The 22,527-nt window shown below is 41.2% G+C and overlaps 1 protein-coding gene and 1 non-coding gene across 2 annotated transcripts; both read right to left on the bottom strand.

Annotated features, from left to right (window-relative positions):
- Window positions 1-882: 882 nt before the first annotated feature.
- On the bottom strand, window positions 883-2,003 carry LOC107813357 (uncharacterized). Its single transcript, XM_016638613.2, has 2 exons — window positions 1,732-2,003; window positions 883-1,637 (listed from the first exon to the last, which is right to left on the bottom strand). Exons 1-2 carry the CDS (start codon window positions 1,737-1,739, stop codon window positions 1,052-1,054), a joined length of 594 nt encoding a protein of 197 aa, XP_016494099.1. The 5' UTR covers window positions 1,740-2,003; the 3' UTR covers window positions 883-1,051.
- A 9,753-nt stretch (window positions 2,004-11,756) lies between these two features.
- On the bottom strand, window positions 11,757-11,863 carry LOC142176816 (small nucleolar RNA R71). Its single transcript, XR_012705624.1, has one exon. It is a non-coding gene; the product is annotated as a small nucleolar RNA R71 (small nucleolar RNA).
- Window positions 11,864-22,527: the final 10,664 nt, after the last annotated feature.

Genomic DNA, 22,527 nt, shown 5'->3' on the forward strand with positions numbered 1-22,527 from the left:
TTGACGAACATTCAGAACATGTGTTTGCTAGAGAAAGCCCTGCGTAAATTGTCCGATCATGTCTTACCACCTTGTCAATAATTGGTGGACGTTTCTTATGAATTCCTCACTTGAACTGTGATGACTTACTTTTCATTGCATGTAGCTTTCTATCTTTGGAGCATTATTTACAATGACAAAGACTTTATGATCTCTAGATTAAAGGGATTTTTCTTTAATCACTAAAATGCTGCACAAGTACCTCAAAGGGAATTTTCTCTCCGGTCTGCCAAACATTCAACATGACATTACATTTTTTTCTTCTATTTTTTTTTTGGTGGGAGAAGATAAGTTGTTGCACTGGCTAATCTGGTTTTCTTCAAATTTATGTTTGGAATGAATTTAAAATGAACTAGTCAAATAAGGAAACATAAATCATTTCACACGTACGAATATAATCAAATTCTACTAGGAGTAGTCTAAACAGTAATTATTTACCAAAACAACATAAAATATCAAGATATTGCAACTAGCTTACATAGAACCCAATTCAGTTAGTATCTTATGCAGAAATCACATACATCAAACATAAAGAAGGAAGCTTTCTGCGAGTTCCAACAAATGTGAAGCAAAATAATACATGTGCTCCAAGAGGGAAAGATATAATTCACAAAAAAAGGAGCGTAGAAATGACTCAGCTGCACTTTACTCTGCCAAAAGATCAATGTTACCCAACATATAGCTGCCTAATTTTCAAGGAGAACAAAGTTTACTACATAACACCACTCTCCATCCTATTTGACAAACATGAAACACCCCAAATAAACTAATGGATTTCACTTGAACTAATGACTTCAAACAATAAAAGACCCAATCATCACAAAAATTAGAAACTTTAAAAGATCACATAAGAAATTATATATTGGAGTTTCCCACCGATAGTTGTAAATTGAACAAAAGCCAAAAGAGTAGCATAACAAAACTGATACTCGTGGACTTGTAAACTTCATAAGTTGCACTAACATTCAAACTTACAACCAGTACATTCCAGATTGCATTTAAAAGATTCACCTCAGTGCAGAAATGCATATACAGCAGTAGAGATATAAACCACAAGAGCAGAGGTGACCAGAATGATCAAGGCTGTGACAGCATGAATTGCAGATTTACTTCCACAAGACAACAACCCGAGCCGAATCTCAATCACATTGACCATTGAAAGCATCAAGAACAAACACCCCATTACAGATCCAACAGCAGAGCCCAACATCCCAAGCCTCAGCACTTTCGGATTAATGTGAGCCTTAAAAGCCTCATCAACATCTTTGCTATTCAAGAGATTAATTGCCAATTTAAGGCCCTGTGCAACTAGTGAAGAGAAGAGGAAAAAGCTGAATGAGACAACCTCAAATACCAACAATTTCCTGACCACTTCAATGCCAGCATCACAAGCTGTACGGTCCTCGAGACTTTTCTGGCCAGGTGTGGTTAAAGAAAGACCCACAAAGACTGCAATGGTGAAAAGTGAGTTCACGTTTACTAGCCCGTCTAAAGCAGTGACGTGGACACTGGTTGTTGCAGCTGAATTAGAAGATGACGGGGTTAAGGTAGCTCTTCTTCGTTGTGGGGATAAGTATTCTTTTGGGTATGTCTCAGATCTGCAAAAATTTCAAGAAAAAAACATATAAAAGCAACAATATCAAGAAATGAATGAACAAAATCACAATTGTAGATAGGGAGGTGAAGTATTACTCTTCCATGATCTAAAGTTGGATTATTTAGCAGGTTTCAAGAGAAATCAAGAGTTGCTGCTGCTGCTTATTGTGATATACAGTTTGCTTGTAATATTGGTGTTTTCAATTTCCTGGAGTAAAAGGGAAAGTTATGGTAAGGGAAAGAAGTGTTTTGCAGCCTTTGCTCCTTAGTTTACTGCTTTGCTTTTGGGTTTTTTTGGATTGGTATAGCGCTATTGTTGGGTTTGGAGTTGGGAATGGGTGAGAACAGAGACAGAGATTGCAAATTTGAAACTGACACGAAAGTCAAAATGGTCAATTTCTAACCATTATGTCCCTACTGAGCTGGAATAGGACAGTCAAAAATAGCAATCTTTGTCAAATGCCTACTAAAATGTCATTTTCATTTTAGATGACACGCTTACTTCACTTTTATCCGTTTATAAAAAATAAAAAGTAGAAATATTTTTTATAAAAAATTAAACTTTATCTTAATGATATATTTTTATAAGTTTGACATGACCTGCTGCAGTCACAAGATATTACGAGGTTGTTTGATTGAGGTGATCAAAAAATAACTTCACATAAAATAATACAATATTTGGTTGCAAAGATTAGTAAAAATAATCACTACATAAACAATAGTGTTATGAAACAATAAAAGAAGAAGAACAGTAATGCAAAGAAAAGTTGAGAGAGAGAATTCTTATTTATTTGGAGTGATTTACAATGGAATAGGACCCCTCTATTTATAGGAAAAAAGTAACTTAGCGTAAGATCCCTAAAATCTCTCTTAAATATAGATATTCGCAAGTTAGGATCAACTCCAGTAGAAATTGCTCCAGTAGTTGTCAACGGAGTATTAATGCCACGTGTCATTAATCATTTTAATTGCATAGATTGCTTCCGGCTAATTTGCTATGGAATACCAAACACATCTCCAAGCACAGAACCCGAAGCAAAACCTTGATGCGTTGTAATATCTGAAGCGTTTTAACCGCTTGAGTTTTACTGTAGTACTGTTAGTTGTGGTTAGAGCAGTTGTGTAGGAATTGATATCAGTTTATGCTATATTTGAAGGATTAGGTGTTCCCTGTCATTGAATTTTGTTATCATATAGCTCTTCCTATTTGGTTACGTATGATGTGTTCAATCCTGTTGTCTGTGTGTTTTCTCAAGGATCGTCTCAATCCTTGAGAGTTGAGAGTTCAAGTTTCAAACTTGAACTTTCTCCATCTTGATGATCGTGGGGTTCCGTCAGACAAAGGCAAGAGACGAGTCAGACCAATGTTTAATTTTTAATTTTACGTTGGAAAGATGTGATAATTGCAGTTGATTTTGCATAGAAGTGCAAATCAAAATATACCTTAAAAAGGACATGTCACCGCCCAAAAATTTAACTCACGCCTATCATGATACTAGGTCAGCCACTTATTCCCAAGTACTTCATTTCTCAACTAAAAACTTAAGAAAATCATAATTTTAACAGAAATTCAATAAGATAAAAGTAGAAATCAAAATCCAGCAGAATGAAATACAATCCCGACTTCGAGTGTCACTAAGTCATGAGCTAAAACTACTACATCTGTTCGAAATAACATGACCAACACGATATGAGAATATCCAAATAAATATACTAAAGGAAGATAAGGAACGGAGAAGGCGGAACTGCGGTCGCCAAGCAACTACCTCGCAATCTCCACAGAAAGTCTCAAACTGGTGTGATCAACAACTGCTGACGTGCCCAAGATACCTGGATCTGCACATAGGGGTGCAGAGGGTAATGTGAGTACACCAACTCAGTAAGTAACAAGTCCAAACTATGGACTGACGGTAGTAACGAACCAAACCTCAACAGGTTGCAACAGTTAATTGTACGGAAAAGTAGACATGCTTACAGTTCATGTAGTTTCTCAGCAGTAATTAAACACAGTATGAACGATACATAGTATAAAGGTCAGGAACCTCTAAGTACTAATGCACCGATAGCATGATCAATGTCACGTATAATACTTTCACTCATAGTGCCCAACCACTCGGTACTGTATATGGCCCATTCGGCCCAGGGAAGATCCATCCCGGAATATATATACATCACAGACTATAAGTCACCCAGTACCGAGAAAACAGGCCAATTCATCCTCATGGAGAAGATCCAAGCGAAGGCATGATCAATATCTTGTTGCGGCGTGCAGCCCGATCCCATACTGTCAATCAATATCAGGCTCTCGGCCTCACTCAGTCAATACTCTCCAATCTCACACACATGGGCTAAAATGTCATGATATAAGCCCGAACAATGATATGATATGTCAAATAGCAATAATCGAGACTGAGGCATGATATGATATGCATGAATAGGACTGAGTATAGAATATAAAAGAAGCTAATGACATGACAACAAGAAACGACCTCTCGGGTCTCGACAGTGTTGGCGTGAAGCCTTAACATGTTAGCATGATTTACAGCTCATTAATTTAATCACATAATTACAACACAGATATAAGCATAAAAGAGTCACTAAACGATGCCACGGAATGATCCAGGCCGCATTTCTCACGGTGCACGTCCACTCGCCCGTCACTTGGCATTGCGTCACCTCAACAGTAATCATAGAATACATAGTTCGGGGTTTTGAACCCTCAGAACCAAGTTTGGAAGCGTTACTTACCTCAAGTCAAGCCAAACTCTAGCCCGCGACGCCATGCCCCGAATCTAACCAAAATTAGTATATAACCATCAAAATATGCTAAGAGAACAAAGCCCACTCAAAAATAATCAAATTACATCAAAAGTCCCAAAATTGATCAAACCCGACCCCCGGGACCACGCCTCGAATTCCGATAAAAATCACAAAACTAGAATCCTTACACTCTCACGAGTTCATACATACCAAATACACCAAAATCGACCGCAAACGACCCCTCAAATCCTCAAATCAAAACCTCCAATTTCAAGCCCTAACTCCCCAATTTTAGGCTTCAAATCCCCCAAATTTCATGTTTAAACAAGTAAGAATCAACATAGGATCGAGTTTTAGGTTCAATAATTTTATCTCAAAGAAGTTCTCTTGAATTCCCCCTTCAATCTCCTCCAAGAAGCTCCAAAACCGTCTCAAAAATGGTGAACTATGGCCAAAAATTGCGAAAATGACCTTTTAAACATTCTGCCCAGCGATTTAAATTCATTCACTGCAATCACGTAAATAGCCCCGCAATCGCGAAGCACAAACTTTGTTGACTCAGAATTAACTCTACGTGAATGTGAAGCACTGGCTTCACAAACCTACGCGATCGCGGCCTCTCCCACGCGATCGCATAGAACAACTTGCCTGCTCCTCACCAGCTCTTTCCTTCTACGCGAACGCGACATTGACCACGTGTTCGCGAACAACGATTTCACAGCCTACCGCGATCGCGCCCTGACCTCTGCGATCGCATAGAACAATTTTCACCCCAGCCCAACTGATCCTACACGATCGCGGACCCTTCTACGCGATCACGATGAACAAATGTTTGCAACAGACCTGAAGGAAAATCTGCAACTTTTCAATCATGAATTTGATCCGTTTAACTACCTGAAACTCACTCGTGGCCCTCGGAACCTCAACCAAACATGCCAACACATCCCATAACATCATTCAAACTTGTTCCAACCCTCGGAACACTCAAAACAACATCAAATCATCATCGAATTCAAGCCTAAGAATTCCAAAAACTTCCAAATTCCGCTTTTGATCAAAAAGTCTATCAAACCTCATTCGAATGACCTGAAATTTTGCACACACGTCACAAATGACACCACGGACCTACTCCATCTTCCGGAATTCCATTTCGACCTCTATATCAAAATCTCTCATATCAACCGGAAAATACCAAAATTCCAATTTCGCCAATTCAAGCCTAAATCTACTTCTGACCTTCAAAATATATTCCGATCACACTCCTAAGTACCAAATCACCTCCCGAAGCTATCCGGATCATAAAAACCAAATTCCGAGATCATTTACTCACAAGTCAACTTTCGGTTGACTTTTCCAACAAAAAGGCCAACTTAGGAGACTAAGTATCTCATTTCAATACAAAACCTCTCCGAACCCAAACTAACCAATACGATGCGACATAATATAGCCGAACAAGATATAAAGAAGCAGAAATAGGGGAAACAAAACGGTTACTCATGAAACGACCGGCCGGGTCGTTACATCCTCCCCCTCTTAAACAAACGTTCGTCCTCGAACGAGTCAAGAAACATACCTGAAGCCTCAAATATGTGAGGATATCTGGTCCGCATCTCTCACTCGGTCTCCTAGGTAGCCTCCTCCATGAGCCAACCTCTCCACTGCACTTTCACTAAAGCTATATCCTTTGACCTCAACTTTTGAACCCGACGCTCCAAAATAGCTACTGGCTCCACATCATAAGTCAAATCATCATCTAACTGAACCATGCTGAAATCCAAAACATGAGACGGATCGCCAATATACTTTTGGAGCATAGAAACATGAAATACCGGATGCACACTCGATAAGCTGGGTGGAAAAGCAAGCTCATAAGCCACCTCCCCAATCCTCCAAAGCACCTCAAAAGTCCCAATGAACCGAGGACTCAATTTACCCTTCTTCCCAAATCTCATAACACCCTTCATGTGTGAAACCTTCAATAGAACCTTCTCACCAACCATGCAAGACATATCACAAACCTTCCTGTCAGCATAACTCATTTGTCTCGACTGCGCTGTACGAAACCGCTCCTAGATCACCTTCACCTTGTCTAACACATCTTGCACCAAGTATGTACCCAAAAGCCTAGCCTCACCCGGTTCAAACCAACCGACCGGAGATCTACATCGTCTCCCATACAAAGCCTCATATGGAGTCATCTAAATACTCGACTAATAATTGTTGTTGTAAGCAAACTCTATAAGCGGTAGAAACTGATCCCATGACCCTCCAAAACCAATGACACAAGCGTGCAACAGGTCCTCCAATATTTGAATAGTGCGCTCGGACTGCTCGTCCGTCTGAGGGTGAAAAGTTATGCTCAACTCAACCTGAGTACCCAACTCTCGCTGCACGGCCCTCCAAAACTGCGAAGTAAAATGAGTACCTCTATCTGAAATGATGGAAACTGGGACACCATGCAAGTGGATAATCTATCGGATATAGATCTCTGTCAATCGCTCTAAAGAATAGGTAGTACACATAGGAATGAAGTGCGCGGACTTGGTCAACCGATCCACAATCACCCAAATAGCATCGAACTTCTTCAAAGTTCGTGGGAGTCCAACTACAAAGTCCATGATGATCTGCTCCCACTTTCACTCTGGAATATCTATCTGCTGATACAAGCCAACCGGTCTCTGATGCTTATATTTCACCTGCTGACAATTGAGAGACCGAGCTACAAATTTCACAATATCCTTCTTCATTCTTCTCCACCAGCAATGCTGTCTCAAATCCTGATACATCCACATTGGGAACACATATCCGCCCTTGCATCCTCAACACCCCATCATCACCAATAGTCATATCTCTGGCATCGTCGTGCTAAACTCTGTCCTTAAGGACAAGCAAATGAGGATCATCATATTGGCGCTCTCTGATGCGATCAAATAAGGAAGACCAAAAAATCACACAAGTCAATACCCGACTGGGCTCTGAAATATCCAACCTCACGAAGCGATTGGCCAAGGCCTGAACATCAACTGCGAGAGGTCTCTCCCCAACAAGAATAAATGCAAGACTACCCATAATCACCGCCTTCTTACTCAAGGCATCGGCCACTACATTGGCTTTCCCCGGATGGTACAAGATAGTGATATCATAATCCTTTAGCAGCTCCAACCATCTCTACTGCCTCAAATTGAGATCCTTCTACTTGAACAAGTGCTGGAGGCACGATGATCAGTAAACACCTTACAAGACACACCATACAGATAATGTCTCCAAATCTTCAACGCTTGAACAATGGCAGCCAACTCCACATTATGAACGAGGTAGTTCTTCTCATGGGGCTTCAACTGACGAGAAACATAAGCAATAACTCTACCCTCATGCATCAATACACACCCAATACCAACTATCGAAGCATCACAATACACAAAATAAGAACATGAAGCTAATGGTAACACTAACACTAGAGCTGTGGTCAAGGCAGCCTTGAGCTTCTGAAAGCTCACCTCACACTCATCCGACCACATGAATGGAGCAGCCTTTTGAGTCAATTTAGTCAAGGGTGATGCTATATATGAAAATCCCTGAATGAATCGACGATAATAACACGCCAAACCAAGAAAGGTGCAAATCTCTATGGCTGAGGACGGTCTGGGCCAACTCTGAACCGCCTCTATCTTCTTCGGATCAACCTGAATACCCTCACTGGACACCATGTGCCCCAAGAAAGCCACTGAACTGAGACAAACCTCACATTTGGAGAACTTTGCATAAAGCTTCTCCTCCCTCAATCTTTGCAACACAACTCTCAAATGCTCTACGTGCTCCTCCTGACTACGCGAGTATACCAAAATATCATTAATGAAAACAATCATGAACGAGTCGAGATAGGGCCGAAACACGCTATTCATCAAATGCATGAATGTTACTGGGGCATTGGTTAACCCAAAAGACATCACAAGGGACTCATAATGACCATATCGGGTCCTAAAAGTTATCTTAAGAATATCTGAGTTCCTGATCTTCAGCTGGTGATACCCTGAACGGAGATCAATCTTGGAGAACACTCTCGCTCCCTGAAGCTGGTCGAATAAATCATCAATATGAGGCAAAGGATACTTGTTCTTGATTGTAACTTTGTTCAACTGCCTGTGATCAATGCACATTCTTATCGTGCCATCCTTCTTCTTCACCAATAGAACATGCGCACCCCAAGGCGACACACTAGGCAGAATAAACCCCTTATCAAGGAGTTCCTGAAGCTGCTCCTTCAATTCTTTCAACTCCGCTGGTGCCATACGATACGGTGGAATAGAAATGGGTTGAGTGCCCGGCACCAGATTAATACCAAAATCAATATCCCTGTCCGGCAGCATGCTCGACAGGTTTGCAGGAAACACATCCGGAAAGTCCCTCACCATAGGAACAGAATCAATACTAGGAGTCTCTGCACTGACATCCCTCACAAAGGCTAAGTATGAAAGACAACCCTTCCTAACCATCCACTGGGCCTTCAGAAACGAAATCACCCTACTGGAAACATAATTAGTCAAACCTCGCCACTCAATCCATTGCAACCCCGGCATAGCCAACATCACTCTCTTAGCATGACACTCCAGAATTACACGACACAGAGATAACCAATCCATACCCAATATCACATCAAAATCAACCATACTAAGAAATAAGAGATCCACTCGGGTATCCAAACTCCCAATAGTCACTACACACGACCAACATACATGGTCCACAATGATAGTATCACCCACCAGAGTAGATACATGAACTGATGAAACAAGAGACTCGAGGGGCATATCCAAATAATGGGCAAAATATGATGACACATATGAAAAAGTGGAACCGGGATCAAATAATACAGAGACATCTTTGTGGCAGACTGAGATAATATCTGTAATCACAGCATTTGAAGCAATAACATCTGGTTTGGATGGGAGGGAATAGAAATAGGCCTGACCACCACCTGATTGACCTCCTCCTCTAGGGCGACCCCTAACTGACTGACCTCCACCCCAAGCTGACTGAGTGGGTGGGGAAGTAACTAGTACTGAAGCCGAAGGCTGACTCTTCTGCTGGGATGGACCTCCCAAAAGACGGGGACAGAACCTATTGATATGACCCAAATCTCCACACTCAAAACAACCCCTCGCAGCAAGTGGCGGTGGGGACTAAAGGGAGCCCCGAGCACTGGGATGCCCACTAGAAGAACCAGGCATAGATAAGCCCTGAACTGATAGTGCCTGAGTCAAACTCTAAGCTGGAAGGGCACTGAGAGACGAGTGACCCTGATGTGAACTGTGAGAACCATGGCCAGATGACCTACCACGGTGACCTGGATGGCTGGTTGAGCATGTCTGAATGGACGGCCTCTGCCATGCTGAGTCTAACCTCCTGAAGGAAGCTATACAGATGATATTTACACCTTAATAGTACCATGCTTTATTGTTGTTTTATAGGTAAATTGTCAACAAAATGCTCTAAATGGTGTTCTTTAGTTTCGCAGGGAATATTCTAAGTGAGGAAGCACCACAGAGTATTTTGAAGGCAATAATGCGAAGAAAATGCTCAGTCGAGAAGTACCCGAGCACAAAGAAGTGAGAAAATGGCCTGAGCAAATTCCACCGCAACAGACTAAAGCTCGAGGCAGAATGATCAGCTCCCACCGTGGTCGAGCCGCGGTCTTGCCGCGACCGCGATGCACTGTTCACGCGTCAGAAATTTTTGGACCAAATTGTAAATTCGGGAAAACTTGTTCCAAACCCTTATAAGCTATAGAAACTCGCCCAAGATTTTTTAAGCTTGTTTTTAGAATACTTTGGGGGAAGAACAAGTGTGAGAAGATCAACCAAACATTAGAGTTTTTCTATCTCTTTTATTTTCTTGCAATTACCCATTATGAATAATTTAGTATTTTCATCTTGTCTTGTCATGAGTAGCTAGATCCTTAGTCTAGTGTTTTGATGGAACCTATTGAATGATGAAATTCTTGTGATGTTAATATAGTTTGCCAGTTAATCTCTATTTGTTCAACTACGTGTTTGTTGTAGTTAATTGACAGGATCCTCAATTAGTTATGCCTATTTAGTGTGCATAACTCGGGAGAGAGTGCATATTTAAGTAGTTGTTGAACAAAACCACTCCCAAAGTATATGAGGGATCAATAACTGCGGGTTTAAAGGTAGGATTAGGGATAACGAAGCCTTGGGTGCAATCTAAAGTGAGCTGTAATAAACAAAGCCAGCTAGCGTATCTCGGGAGAGTTCGTCTAGTAAATTATCGTAATTACTCGGGAGAGATTTACATAATAAGAGTGCTCATGATTGATAGAGATGATTTGGTGAATCTACATGAAACATAACCGGAAGAGATTCTATCAATAAGGGAAATCATAACCTTAGAACCTTCTCTTAATTGGTTACAACTTAATCATAGTTAGTTTTCAGTTGCTTATTTACTTTCATTCTTAGTTAGTAGAAACACCATCAATTGTTATTGACAACGTTTGGGAAGTTGATTCCGTAGAATTTAGTAAATTTAACGAAAGTAACTGATAGGTTGATTCCTTGTGGGTTCGACTCTGGGCTGAATACTCAGGTTATATTTGCAACGTCCGTGTGTCCTTTTAATAGGCATAGTTGGGCGTGATTAAATTTTGGCGCCATTGTTGGGGAATTAATGGTGTTATCAATTATAGTTGAAAGAAGTACAAAAATTCTTAGTGTAGTTAGTTTTCGCTATACCCAATCTTTACATTGAAATTTTAACGTTTGTTGACTTGGTTGTACAGGTGCATGCCTAGAAACTCATCGAGAATTGGTGAAGTATTTGAAGCATTATCAGATACCGAGAAAGTTTTCAAGGCCTTGAATCGGGCCAATCAGAAAAGCAAACAACAACAAACAACTGAACAAATCGAACCAAACATGGGGGACAACGTGGTAGACCCAGCAGCGCCAATAGCACCTGTGGCACCTCTTATGCCGGAGGCTGCTCTCTATGAATGGGCACAACCCACAGCTGAAAATTTGGCCAAAGCGATTGTAGTCCCGCAGATACATGTTGAATCATTCCAAATCACGAATAACATGCTGCACTTATTGCAAAACAAGGGACTATTTTTGGGGTCACAAGTCGAAGATCCTCAACAACACTTGAAAAATTTCCTGTCAATCTGCAAAACTCAAAGGCAACCCAACATAACTCCGAAAGCAATCAAGTTGTTATTGTTTCCATTCTCAGTGACAGGAGCTGCCTAGACCTGGCTAAACTCACTCCCCATAAATTCCATAACAACTTGGGAGGAGTTAGTCAAGCAATTCCATAACAAGTTCCACCCACCCAACAAGACTGCTCAACAAATTGATGAAATTTTGAGTTTCAAACAGAGACTAATGGAGACATTGCATGAAACATGGGAACGTTTCAAAGGGATGCTGGTTATATGTCCACACCATAGTATTCAGATCTGACGTTGGAGCAACGGTTTTACATGGGATTGTCAGATAGCGTGAAGAGCATTGTTGATGTTTCAGCTGGTGGAGCATTTTTGACCAAAACATGGAGAGAAGACCAGAGTCTGCTTGATAAGATGGCACAGAATTCGGGATGGACAACCAAGATTGCACCTATCACTCCAGTGGTTCAATCAGTGCCCTTAGATCTATCCTACTCTATGGCTGAAAATATGGCCACCTTATTGACACAGATGAGTATACTCACTAAAAAGGTGGAAGAGTCAGGGCAGAAGCAGCAGGTACATATCGTAGATACTACTAATGGGGGCTTGTGCACATCTTGCATTAGTCAGCTAATTGGTAACCAGTGGAATGCAGAACATGATCATCATCACTACCCTGAAGACATGGACTATGTGTCTAATTATGGAGGCTAGAGACAGGGTGGTCAGAATTGGGGCTAGCAAAATCAGTCGTACAGGCCAGTCCAACCACAGTTCAACAATGGGAACATGGTAGGTATGAGACCTCCTAACAAGATGGCACATTATCCAAGGCCACATGGATATAAAAATCAGAATTAGTAGAAGGGGTATTACTCTCCTCAGCAGCAGCATGGTAGACGGCAGGAAGATGGGTTTGCTAGACTTGAGGTAATGATGCAGCAGGTTAGTGGGTCTAATGCAAAAATTAGTGAGAGAGTAGATGCACACGATTCAGCTATCAAGAATATTGAAATGCAGATGGGCCAAATTTCGATATCTCTGAACAATCGTCCTCATGGGACATTACTTGCTGATACCCAGATAAATCCAAAAGATAAAGGCCCGAAGCAGCTGATGGTAGTGAGTCTACGTAATGGCAGAGATTTGGATGTAGAGCAAGAGAGGGCTCGTGAAACCAGACAGGCTGAGACACTCATACCAGTGCCCATTGAGCTAGATGAGTCAACGAAACTAACAGAGGTGATAGTCAAGCCTGCCCAGGAAGAAAATAACATTCAGATTGAGACTGAGAAAGAAGCTGAGACAGCCCAAGAACCAGTTGTTGAGGTGGCAGCTGACAAAGATCAATCCCAAATCATTGGGAAGAAGAGACCTCCTGCACCATTCCCCTAGAGGCTAGCTAATTACCAAAAAGAGGAGCAATACAAGAAATTCTTGGAGATGCTAAAACAAATCCAGGTAAATATTCCATTGATTGATGCTTTGAAAGTGATGCCTGGGTATGCAAAAATGATAAAGGACTTGATGTCCCGAACATTCAATTTCCAAGACTTGGACACAGTTACTCTTACTCAGACCTGTAGTACAGTGGTGACTAGACCAATTGCGGAAAAACTGTCTGACCTAGGGAGCTTTACAATTCCATGCACTATTGGTAATTTTGCTTTTGCTAAGGCACTGTGCGATCTAAGGGCCCGCATAAATTTTATGCCCCTGGCAATTTATAAGAGGCTGGGGATTGGAAGAGCTAGACTCACCTTTATGTTGTTGCAGCTGGCTAATAGGACTGTAAAAAGACCCTCTGGTATCCTGGACGATGTGTTGATTCAGGTAAGGAAATTTGTGTTCCCTGTAGATTTTGTGATCTTAGACTGCAAAGTGGATGAAGAGATTCCCATAATTTTGGGAAGGTCGTTCTTGGCCACTAGGAGAGCTCTTATAGATTGTGAGACTGGGGAGCTAAAGATGAGATTGAACGATGAAGAGATAACATTCAATGTGCAGAAATCTATGAGGCGACCGAGTGAATTCGCTAATTGCTCTCTTATTAATGCCGCGAATATAATCGTAGAGACTGATGATGAGATGATGATCATTGAGGACCCTCTTGTTGCATGTCTGATAAAATGGAGAAGAATTCGCGGAATGGGTATTGGCATTAGAGGGCAGAGGGTTCTGGGATAGAACTCTTGAATTTGAGCCTTTGCACCTGGAAAATAGAGAAACTCATCCAGCCAAGCCATCCATCGAAGAGCCACCAAAGTTGGAGTTAAAGCCACTGCCCACCCATCTCAGGTATGAGTTCCTTGGACCTGACTCCACATTACCTGTTATTATCTCATCTAGTCTGTTAGATGTGCAGGCACAACAACCCTTTCAGATACTCAAGGAGTGTAAGACTACCATTGGGTGGACCATGTCAGACATAAAGGGGATCAACCCCGCCTACTGTATGCACAAAATTCTACTAGAAGAGGGACACAAACCTTCCAGAGAACACCAAAGAATGCTGAACCCCAATATGAAGGAAGTGGTGAAGAAAGAAGTGATAAAATGGTTAGATGCGGGAATCATTTTCCCAATCTTTGACAGCAACTGGGTTAGCCCGATTCAATGTGTACCTAAAAAGGGTGGCATGCCGGTAGTTAAAAATGAAAATAATGAACTGATCTCTACGAGAACCGTCATGTGATGGAGAATTTGCATGGATTACAGAAATTAAATCTAGCCACCCGGAAAGACCATTTCCCACTTCCCTTCATTGATCAGATGCTAGACAGATTGGTAGGGAGGTCACACTTCTATTTTCTGGATGGGTACTCAGGGTATAATCAGATCTCCATTGCACCAGAGGATAGAGAGAAGACCTCATTCACTTGCTCGTATGGCATTTATGCCTTTTGGCCTATACAATGCACCCGCCACATTCCAAAGGTGCATGATGGACATATTCACTAACATGGTAGAGGACATAATGGAGGTGTTCATGGATGATTTCTCAGTGGTGGGAAACTCATTTGATGAGTGCCTTATAAATTTGACTCGTGTGCTGAAACGGTATATCGAGACTAACCTGGTTCTTAATTGGGAGAAGTGCCATTTCATGGTACAAGAGGGCATAGTCTTGGGGCACCGGGTGTCAAGCAAAGGAATTGAGGTAGATCATGCTAAAGTGGATGTGATAGCAAAGTTGCCCCCTCTAACTTCAGTCAAGGCAATCAGGAGCTTCCTCGGGCATGCCGGTTTCTACCGGAGATTCATAAGAGACTTCTCAAAAATTGCCAACCCTCTCTGTAAGTTGTTAGAAAAAGATCACCCCTTATTGTTTTATGATGATTGCATGATAGCATTCGAGGAGCTGAAGAAGAGGCTAGTCACAACACCCATCATTATTGCCCCCGACTGGGAGCAACCTTTCGAACTCATGTGTGACACTAGTGACTACGCAGTGGGGGCAGTGCTGGGATAGCGGAAAGACAAGCTAATGCTTCCAATCTACTATGCTAGTAGAACGCTGAGTGGAGCCCAGCTAAACTACATTGTGACTGAGAAGGAGATGTTGGCTGTGGTGTTTGCTTTCGACAAGTTCAGATCATACCTGATTGGCTCTAAAGTAATTGTATACACTAATCATGTAGCTCTCAGGTACTTGATTGAGAAGAAGGAATCAAAACCGCACCTGATTCGTTAGATGTTGCTACTGCAAGAATTCGACCTCGAAATTCGTGACTGTAAGGGCACAGAAAATCAAGTCCCTGAACATCTATCACGACTTGATGGAGATAAAAACTCAATTGAGGTTGAGTATATTCTAGAAACCTTTCCAGACGAACAGTTGCTCGCTACTAGTCTTGAGGAAGTGCCATGGTATGCAGACTTTGCAAATTACCTGGCCAGCGGTATAGTTCCCTATGACCTTTCCTCTGTACAAAAGAAAAAGTTTTATCGTGACTGCCGCATGTATTATTAGGATGAGCCTTACCTGTTTCGAATAGGTGTTGACAATATGATCCGGAGGTGCATCCCCGAGATAGAACAATCTTCGGTTTTGCAGGCATGTCATGCATCGGCGTATGGAGGGCATTTTGGAGGAGTCAGGACAGCTACGAAAGTGCTAGAGGCTGGCTTCTTTTGGCCAACAGTGTTTAAAGATGCGCACCAACGGGTAAAGGGTTGCAATGAATGTCAGCGGACTAGGAACATTTCCCGTCGCCATGAGATTCCCATGAACCCGATTCAAGAGGTGGAAGTGTTTGATGTCTGGGGATTGACTTCATGGGTCCCTTTGTCAGCTTCTTTGACAATAAGTACATACTTGTTGCTATAGATTACGTGTCCAAATGGGTAGAAGATGCAACGTTTCCCACTAATGATGCAAGAATGGTGGTGGGATTTTTGAAGAAGAACATATTCACCCGCTTTGGGACACCAAGAGCGATTATCAGTGACGGAGGCACCCACTTCTATAATAGAGCTTTCGAGAAGTTGCTAGCAGAGTATGATGTACGCCACAAGGTGGCTACCCCATATCATCCCCAGACTAGTGGGCAGGTTGAAGTGTCCAACAGAGAGATAAAGAGTGTGCTAGCCAAGACTGTGAACGCCACAAGAACTGATTGGGCGAAAAAGCTAGATGATGCACTCTGGACTTATAGAACTGCTTTTAAAACACCAATTGGTATGTCACCATATAAGTTGGTGTTCGGAAAGGCCTGCCATTTGCTAGTGAAACTTGAACATAAAGCTTGGTGGGCATTGAAACAGCTGAACCTAGACATTGAGGCTGCAAGCACAACAAGAATCACTGAATTTCATGAGCTCGATGAGTTCAGACATCTTGCTTTTGAGAGCACAAGGTTGTACAAGGAGAGAATGAAGAGGTTGCACGACCAAAACATTGTTGAGCGACAGTTCAAACCCGGGGACATGGTATTGCTTTATAACTCAAGATTGCAGTTATTCCCTGGTAAGCTTAAGTCACGATGGTCTGGTCCATTTCGAGTGGTAGAAGTCTTCCCTTCAGGAGCGGTAGAGATTGCCTCGGAGAAAGACTCTCACATATTTAGAGTCAATGGGCAAAGATTGAAGCTATACATAGGTGTAAGCACGTGATTTTTGCCCTATATGAGAAATACTCCCAAAAAATGCAAAATAAAATGACTTTCCTTGGTGTGCAATTTTGAGTATTTTTTTGTGATATTTTTGGATAATTATTTGTATTTGTCTGTGTTTGCTTATTTGTTAAATTAATAAAAAATATAAAAATATGTCGCATTTTGCATGTAGGATTTAATTCTACAATTGTTAGTAATTAAATTAGTTTTACAAAAATTAAAAATTACAAAAATAGGCATCTTTTGCATTTTTAGCATTTAATGTCCAAATGAACAATTTTATGCTTAATTATTACTTAATTATGCGTTAATTGTTATTGGGAGTTAATTTGCGCTTTTATAACTTAATTTAGTTCTTAATAATAATTTAAGTATTTTTATAATTTAGTTTTAGAAAATAAAAGAAGAAAAAATAACAAAAATACAAAGAAAAATCGGATTGGACCACTTCTTCAAATTTCAACCTCAGGCCCAAATAATTGCCCAATCTTCCCCATGACCCAGTCCACTTCAGACCGGGTTGACCCGGTCCGCCCCATTTAACCCAAAAACCCAAGCCCCTCTTCATTTTTCATCCAACACAAAACAAAACACAAACAAAAAAAAAACCCTAAAAAACTACCCGCCCCCCTCCATCTTCTTCCTCTCCAAAACCTTCAACCCGAGCTAACCATGGCTGCCTCCCATGGCTTCTTCTGCGTCCACCACCCATCACCTTCCCATCGCGAAACCACCAGTCCAGACTCCTTCACGTCCAAACACCACCACCCAAACACCTGTCCGACTCCCTCACGGCCACTCCCTCCATGGCTAACCCCTTCACCTCCATAACCAGTCCGTCATTGCTACTCCATTCCAGCTGCTCTTGTGTCCTCGCTCCAGCTGCGTCGTCCATGAAGCTCGTTCCTGCTTCTGCTTGCAACGTCCATGGTTGCTCGAGTCGGAGCTCGACGAACAGCTGCCTCTGTCATCGACGAGTTGCTGCCTCACTTCGTCTTCTTCAAAGCTCGAGCATCGCTATGGCCAAGCCGTCTCCGAGCTGCTGCCTCACCTTCATCTTGTTCGCCACAACCAAACGCAGCTGCTTCTGTTTCGCGGCACGCTGCTACTGTCCAGCTCCTCTGTCGTCACTGTAGCAGTTGCTACATCCAACGCCTTCTTCATCTTCTTCTCGTCGCCTTCAGTCCCAAAACAAGATTCAACCATTTCGTTTGGTCGAGTTTTAGTCGAGGTCGTCGAGCGTAGTTTTGAGTTCGTCAAGTTTACAAGGAAGGTGAGTTCGTCGTTGAGTTCGTCGTTGAGTCCGGACAGATTTATTCCCATTCGAGGTTTGTCGAAACAGTCCATACAATCGAATTCGTCGTTATTCATCTCCGGATAGTAGTTTTTGAGTTGTATTTTGTCCGTATTTCGTTTGGATATTTTTCGAATCTAAAATCGGCGAATGTTTGTTTTGTTCATGTCTATGGTTAGATATTTGATTTTTGTTTTGTTCATGTTCATGTGTTTTTGTTGAATTAATTTTCAGATCTCAAATGGAAGTTAATTAGTTGTTTTTCATGTTTACTTCATGTTTGTATTGTTGTTTAAGTGAATATTTGTTAGTTTAATGTTTGCTAGATTCAAATTGAAATTTTATTAATTATTTCTTCAATTTGTTTCATGTGTTATGTATTTTCCAGAAAATATTAATGTTGTTTGAATCGTTTGAATCCGTCATGTTTGTTGTTTAAAAGTATACTTAGTTCATGTTCATCTTGGTTTGAAGTTCATGTTAAATCCAGTGATTTAATGTGAGTTCATGTTTTGGTTTTTGATTTAATTTGAATCATGTATTTTGTTGTTTGTATTGTTGTATCCTTGCTCATACATTCATGGTCTAAATTAACCAGGATTGGTTCCCGATATGGTTAATTCATTCCATTAATTTTGAGTTGTGTTGTTCATCGTGTTCATGTGAGTTTGTTGTTGAAGATTGTTGAGAAATTGGTCATTTTGACTATATTTTGGTTGAGTTATAAATTGAGTGTTTAGAGCTGATGGGGGTAATTTGGTAAATTGTAATCCGTTTAGGGTTAGTTTGGTAATTGAACATTATTTTGATTCTTTATGTTAAGCATGAGGGACAAAATATAATGGGTTGGAGTTTTGATGTACTTGTTTAACATAATGGGGGACAAGACAAAACATAATGGGGAGGAATCTTGTACTTGTTTAATGTGGGCATGGGGGACATATTGTAATGGGTTGGGAATGTGGTATTTATTTAATGTAGGCATGGGGGACAAAGTTTAAAATAAAGAAAACATTTAATAGTGGGGACAAAGCATGCCATTGGGGGAATAATTTTGGGTTGGGAATTGAAGACTTGTCTTGCTATATATAGAGTCATTCTTGACTTGAAATGGAGGAGAATTTTTAGGACTTGAACATTAAGGAAGACTTAGAGATTATTGGGAGAATATTTTTGAGAGTAATACATTCTGGAAAATTTCAAGAGTGTTAGAGAGTAAAAGAGAAAGACAACTTGAACTTCTACTTGAATAAATTCCATTTGTCTTTTCTCGAGTGTTACTGAAAATCAGTAAACTACTGCATCTTGTATCCATCTCTCTTCTGCTTTGACTACAATTGCACTTTGGTATTGCTGAGTTTTCAATCTGTTACTGGTTTATTCTACTGGTTGTTACTGGTTTTGCGGTGTTGCTGAATCTGTTGTTGCTGTGGTATTATTGCTGCTGACTCCTACTTCGTTTCTTCTTGTATTGCCGTTTCCAGGTACACAATTGTACACTCTAGGTTTGAAGCGAAATGAAATATTAATCAGGCTCCGGTTCCTGTTGAATTCCTTTTGTTTGGATTTGTGTTTGAATAAAAAATTTCTTTCTTCGTATAAGATGTAGTTGAATGATTAATGAATAATGAGGTTGCATATGTATAATTTCTTCATCTAATAATGTTAGTTTAAATTAATCGGAGAATAATTAATCTGTTTTGATATTATGGTCAATCTCATGTTCTAGTATTATTGAATAACAGAATATAAAATGAAAGTAGTTTTTCTTTGTACAAACTCGATCGCAATTTTCCATTCGCATTAGCCGTAAACTAATAACTAATAAGTTTACGTTTTTCAGCATGTAAATAATTAAGAGATTTTCTTTTATTTTAGAGACGAACTTAATAGAAAATATAGTCATTGTAGGTTTATCCTTTAAAATAAAAATGAGACGAGCCTCGCCAAATAAAACGTATAGATTGCGGGGCCCTCACAAAATGTATGGTTTAATTAGAATTCGGAAGGACCGTTTAGCGAATTTCACGGTCTTCCCAAAATAATAACGCGATAGTCTTTTTAGGCGCGTGTTTAATATTTTACTTTCTTAAGCCTGGGTGTGCATTTCATGCGACCCGAATCCAAATCCCAAAACATCAAATAAAACGTGTTCCAGATTGTGGGCGCATTTCATGTGACGCAGTCCAAAGACGTGTTTTAAGCGATGTTCACATTTCTTTTAAAAACAATAATAATAAAGCGGTTAAAAGTGCACATAAGTTCATATTTGTATAAAATCAGATAATCAAGCTGAATATAACAGTTGAGCGACCGTGCTAGAACCACGGAACTCGGGAATGCCTAACACCTTCTCCCGGGTTAACAGAATTCCTTATCCGGTTTTCTGGTACGCAGACTGTAATATGGAGTCATTCTTTTCCTCGATTCGGGATTAAAATTGGTGACTTGGGACACCCTAAATCTACCAAGTGGCGACTCTGAAATAAACAAACCAATCCCGTTTCGATTGTCCTTTAATTGGAAAAAACTCCCTTGTACCCTCTCGGGGGCGGAAAAAGGAGGTGTGACAATAGGCATGAAAGAACCAAAGGAAGTGTTAGAGATCCACCTGGCGGAACCTCAGAGGTCGAGCGAGTCTTAAATGAGCTTGTCTGCATCGTGCCGCGATGTTAAATCAGGTGTTGCGTAGGAGGCAACCCACGAATGTTGTTGTTAGTATTTTCTAGTAACTTCCTATATAAAAAATAAAAAAAATGAGCGTCATCACCGCGACCGCGACGCGACCGTGGTAGAGGCCAGGCATTCTACCTCAACATCGTCGAACCCACCGCGACTGCGGTGGGACCGCGGTGAGACGTGACCTTTCTTCCTCCGATTTTAAACCCACCGCGGCCGCGGTGGGTACCAGGTTTTTTAATTTCTTTAATTTTTTTTCTGCGTTTTTCTTTCTTTTTCTTCTTCTTTCAATTTTATAACCCCCACTTAAACAATCTTCCCCCATAAACAACTGACCACCCTGTCTAACTCTTAATCCTCTCTCTCTCTAAACTTTAACTCCCCAAAAATCCCAAATCCCTCTCTTTCTTTTTCTTCTTCTTCACTCATCCCACTTCCCCCATCTTCATTCCTATTACTCCTTCACCCTTCTGGGTATGTAATACTCATCTCTCTCTTCTCTTTTCTTTTTGTATTTTGTTGTAGTATATGCTAGCCTAGTGTTTGTAATGTTGTAGTAATGTTTAGTCGATTTTTGTGAGTTTCTTCTTATTTTTTCTTTTGAATTTCGTTTTTGAGATTGATTGGTGAATGGGATGTGTGTTTAATGTGGTGAAAAGGTGTATGTTGGTGGGTGTTGAATGGAGTATTGTGGGGTGTGATGGTGTAGTAGTATCTTTGATTTGAGGGAAGTTTTGATGTACCCATGAGGGCTATATGTGTTAGGATAGTGCCTTGCCCACAAGGTGTTTGGGAAATTGACCCAATGGAGTTATAAGGGCTAATGTGACATGGTTGTGGTGAAGTCTGAGTAACCACCCATAGTCACACATTTCACACACTCACTAATAGGTGTTTCTCTGTTTGACAAGTACAATGAGTTCATCTAGGAAGAGACGCATCACCGGGTCCTCCGCTAGTGGACCGGGAAGCTCCTCGAGAGCTAGGAGTCAGGCAAGTGCACCACAGTTTGACAGCACTAGGTTTGTCTCCCAACCGGCGAAGGACAGATACAATGCAAAGGCAGCAAAGAAATTGCTACATGAGGTGCATATTGGCAGACAGACCTTAGAGGTGGAATGCCCGAACATCTTTAATGAATTGAGGAGGTGTCAGCTGGACATCTTCTTCGAGGTACCGGAAGTGGCCAATGTTCAAATGGTCAGGGAGTTCTATGCGAACTGCCCGAAGCGTGAGAATGGGGTTGTTACTATACGCAGTACTCTGGTCAATGCATCCATCGAGGCTATCCGCAGGGTTTATCGGCTGCTAGTGTTCAGGGGAGAAGCTGATGATTATCATACTTTCAGCTGAACAAGTGCTTTGTGGGGAACTCTTCTTGAAACTATCTGTGTGCCAGACAGAGAATACATATGGATAAAGCCCAGTATCATACTTAATTCCTAGTCTCTCAATTGGGAGGCTAAGTGTTGGCTAACTATTATCAATAGTCGGCTGTTGCCATCCAGCAACACGACTGATGTCAATCTACCACGGGCGTCAGCAATCTACTGTTTCATGGCTCACAGTGATTTTGATGTGGCCCGGCTCCTCCATGACGAGATGCTCATTAGATCACCTGAGTTGCTCAAAGGCTTCTACTTCCCTTCTCTAGTCACCAGGCTGTGACGCCTTGCTAGAGTCCCTGAAGACCTTAGAATTGATGGGAAATTACCACTAAAAGCCCCATTCTTGGCAAGAAAAATCAGAATTAGGATGAAGCCGGTGGTGAATGTTGATGAATCAGATGATGAATCTGATGATGATGATGATGATGCTAAGGCAGCTGAAGTCCCACCACCTCCGAGAGTTGAAGA

Source organism: Nicotiana tabacum, chromosome 22 (genome assembly GCF_000715075.1).
Source record: "Nicotiana tabacum cultivar K326 chromosome 22, ASM71507v2, whole genome shotgun sequence".
Classification (NCBI taxonomy): domain Eukaryota; kingdom Viridiplantae; phylum Streptophyta; class Magnoliopsida; order Solanales; family Solanaceae; genus Nicotiana; species Nicotiana tabacum.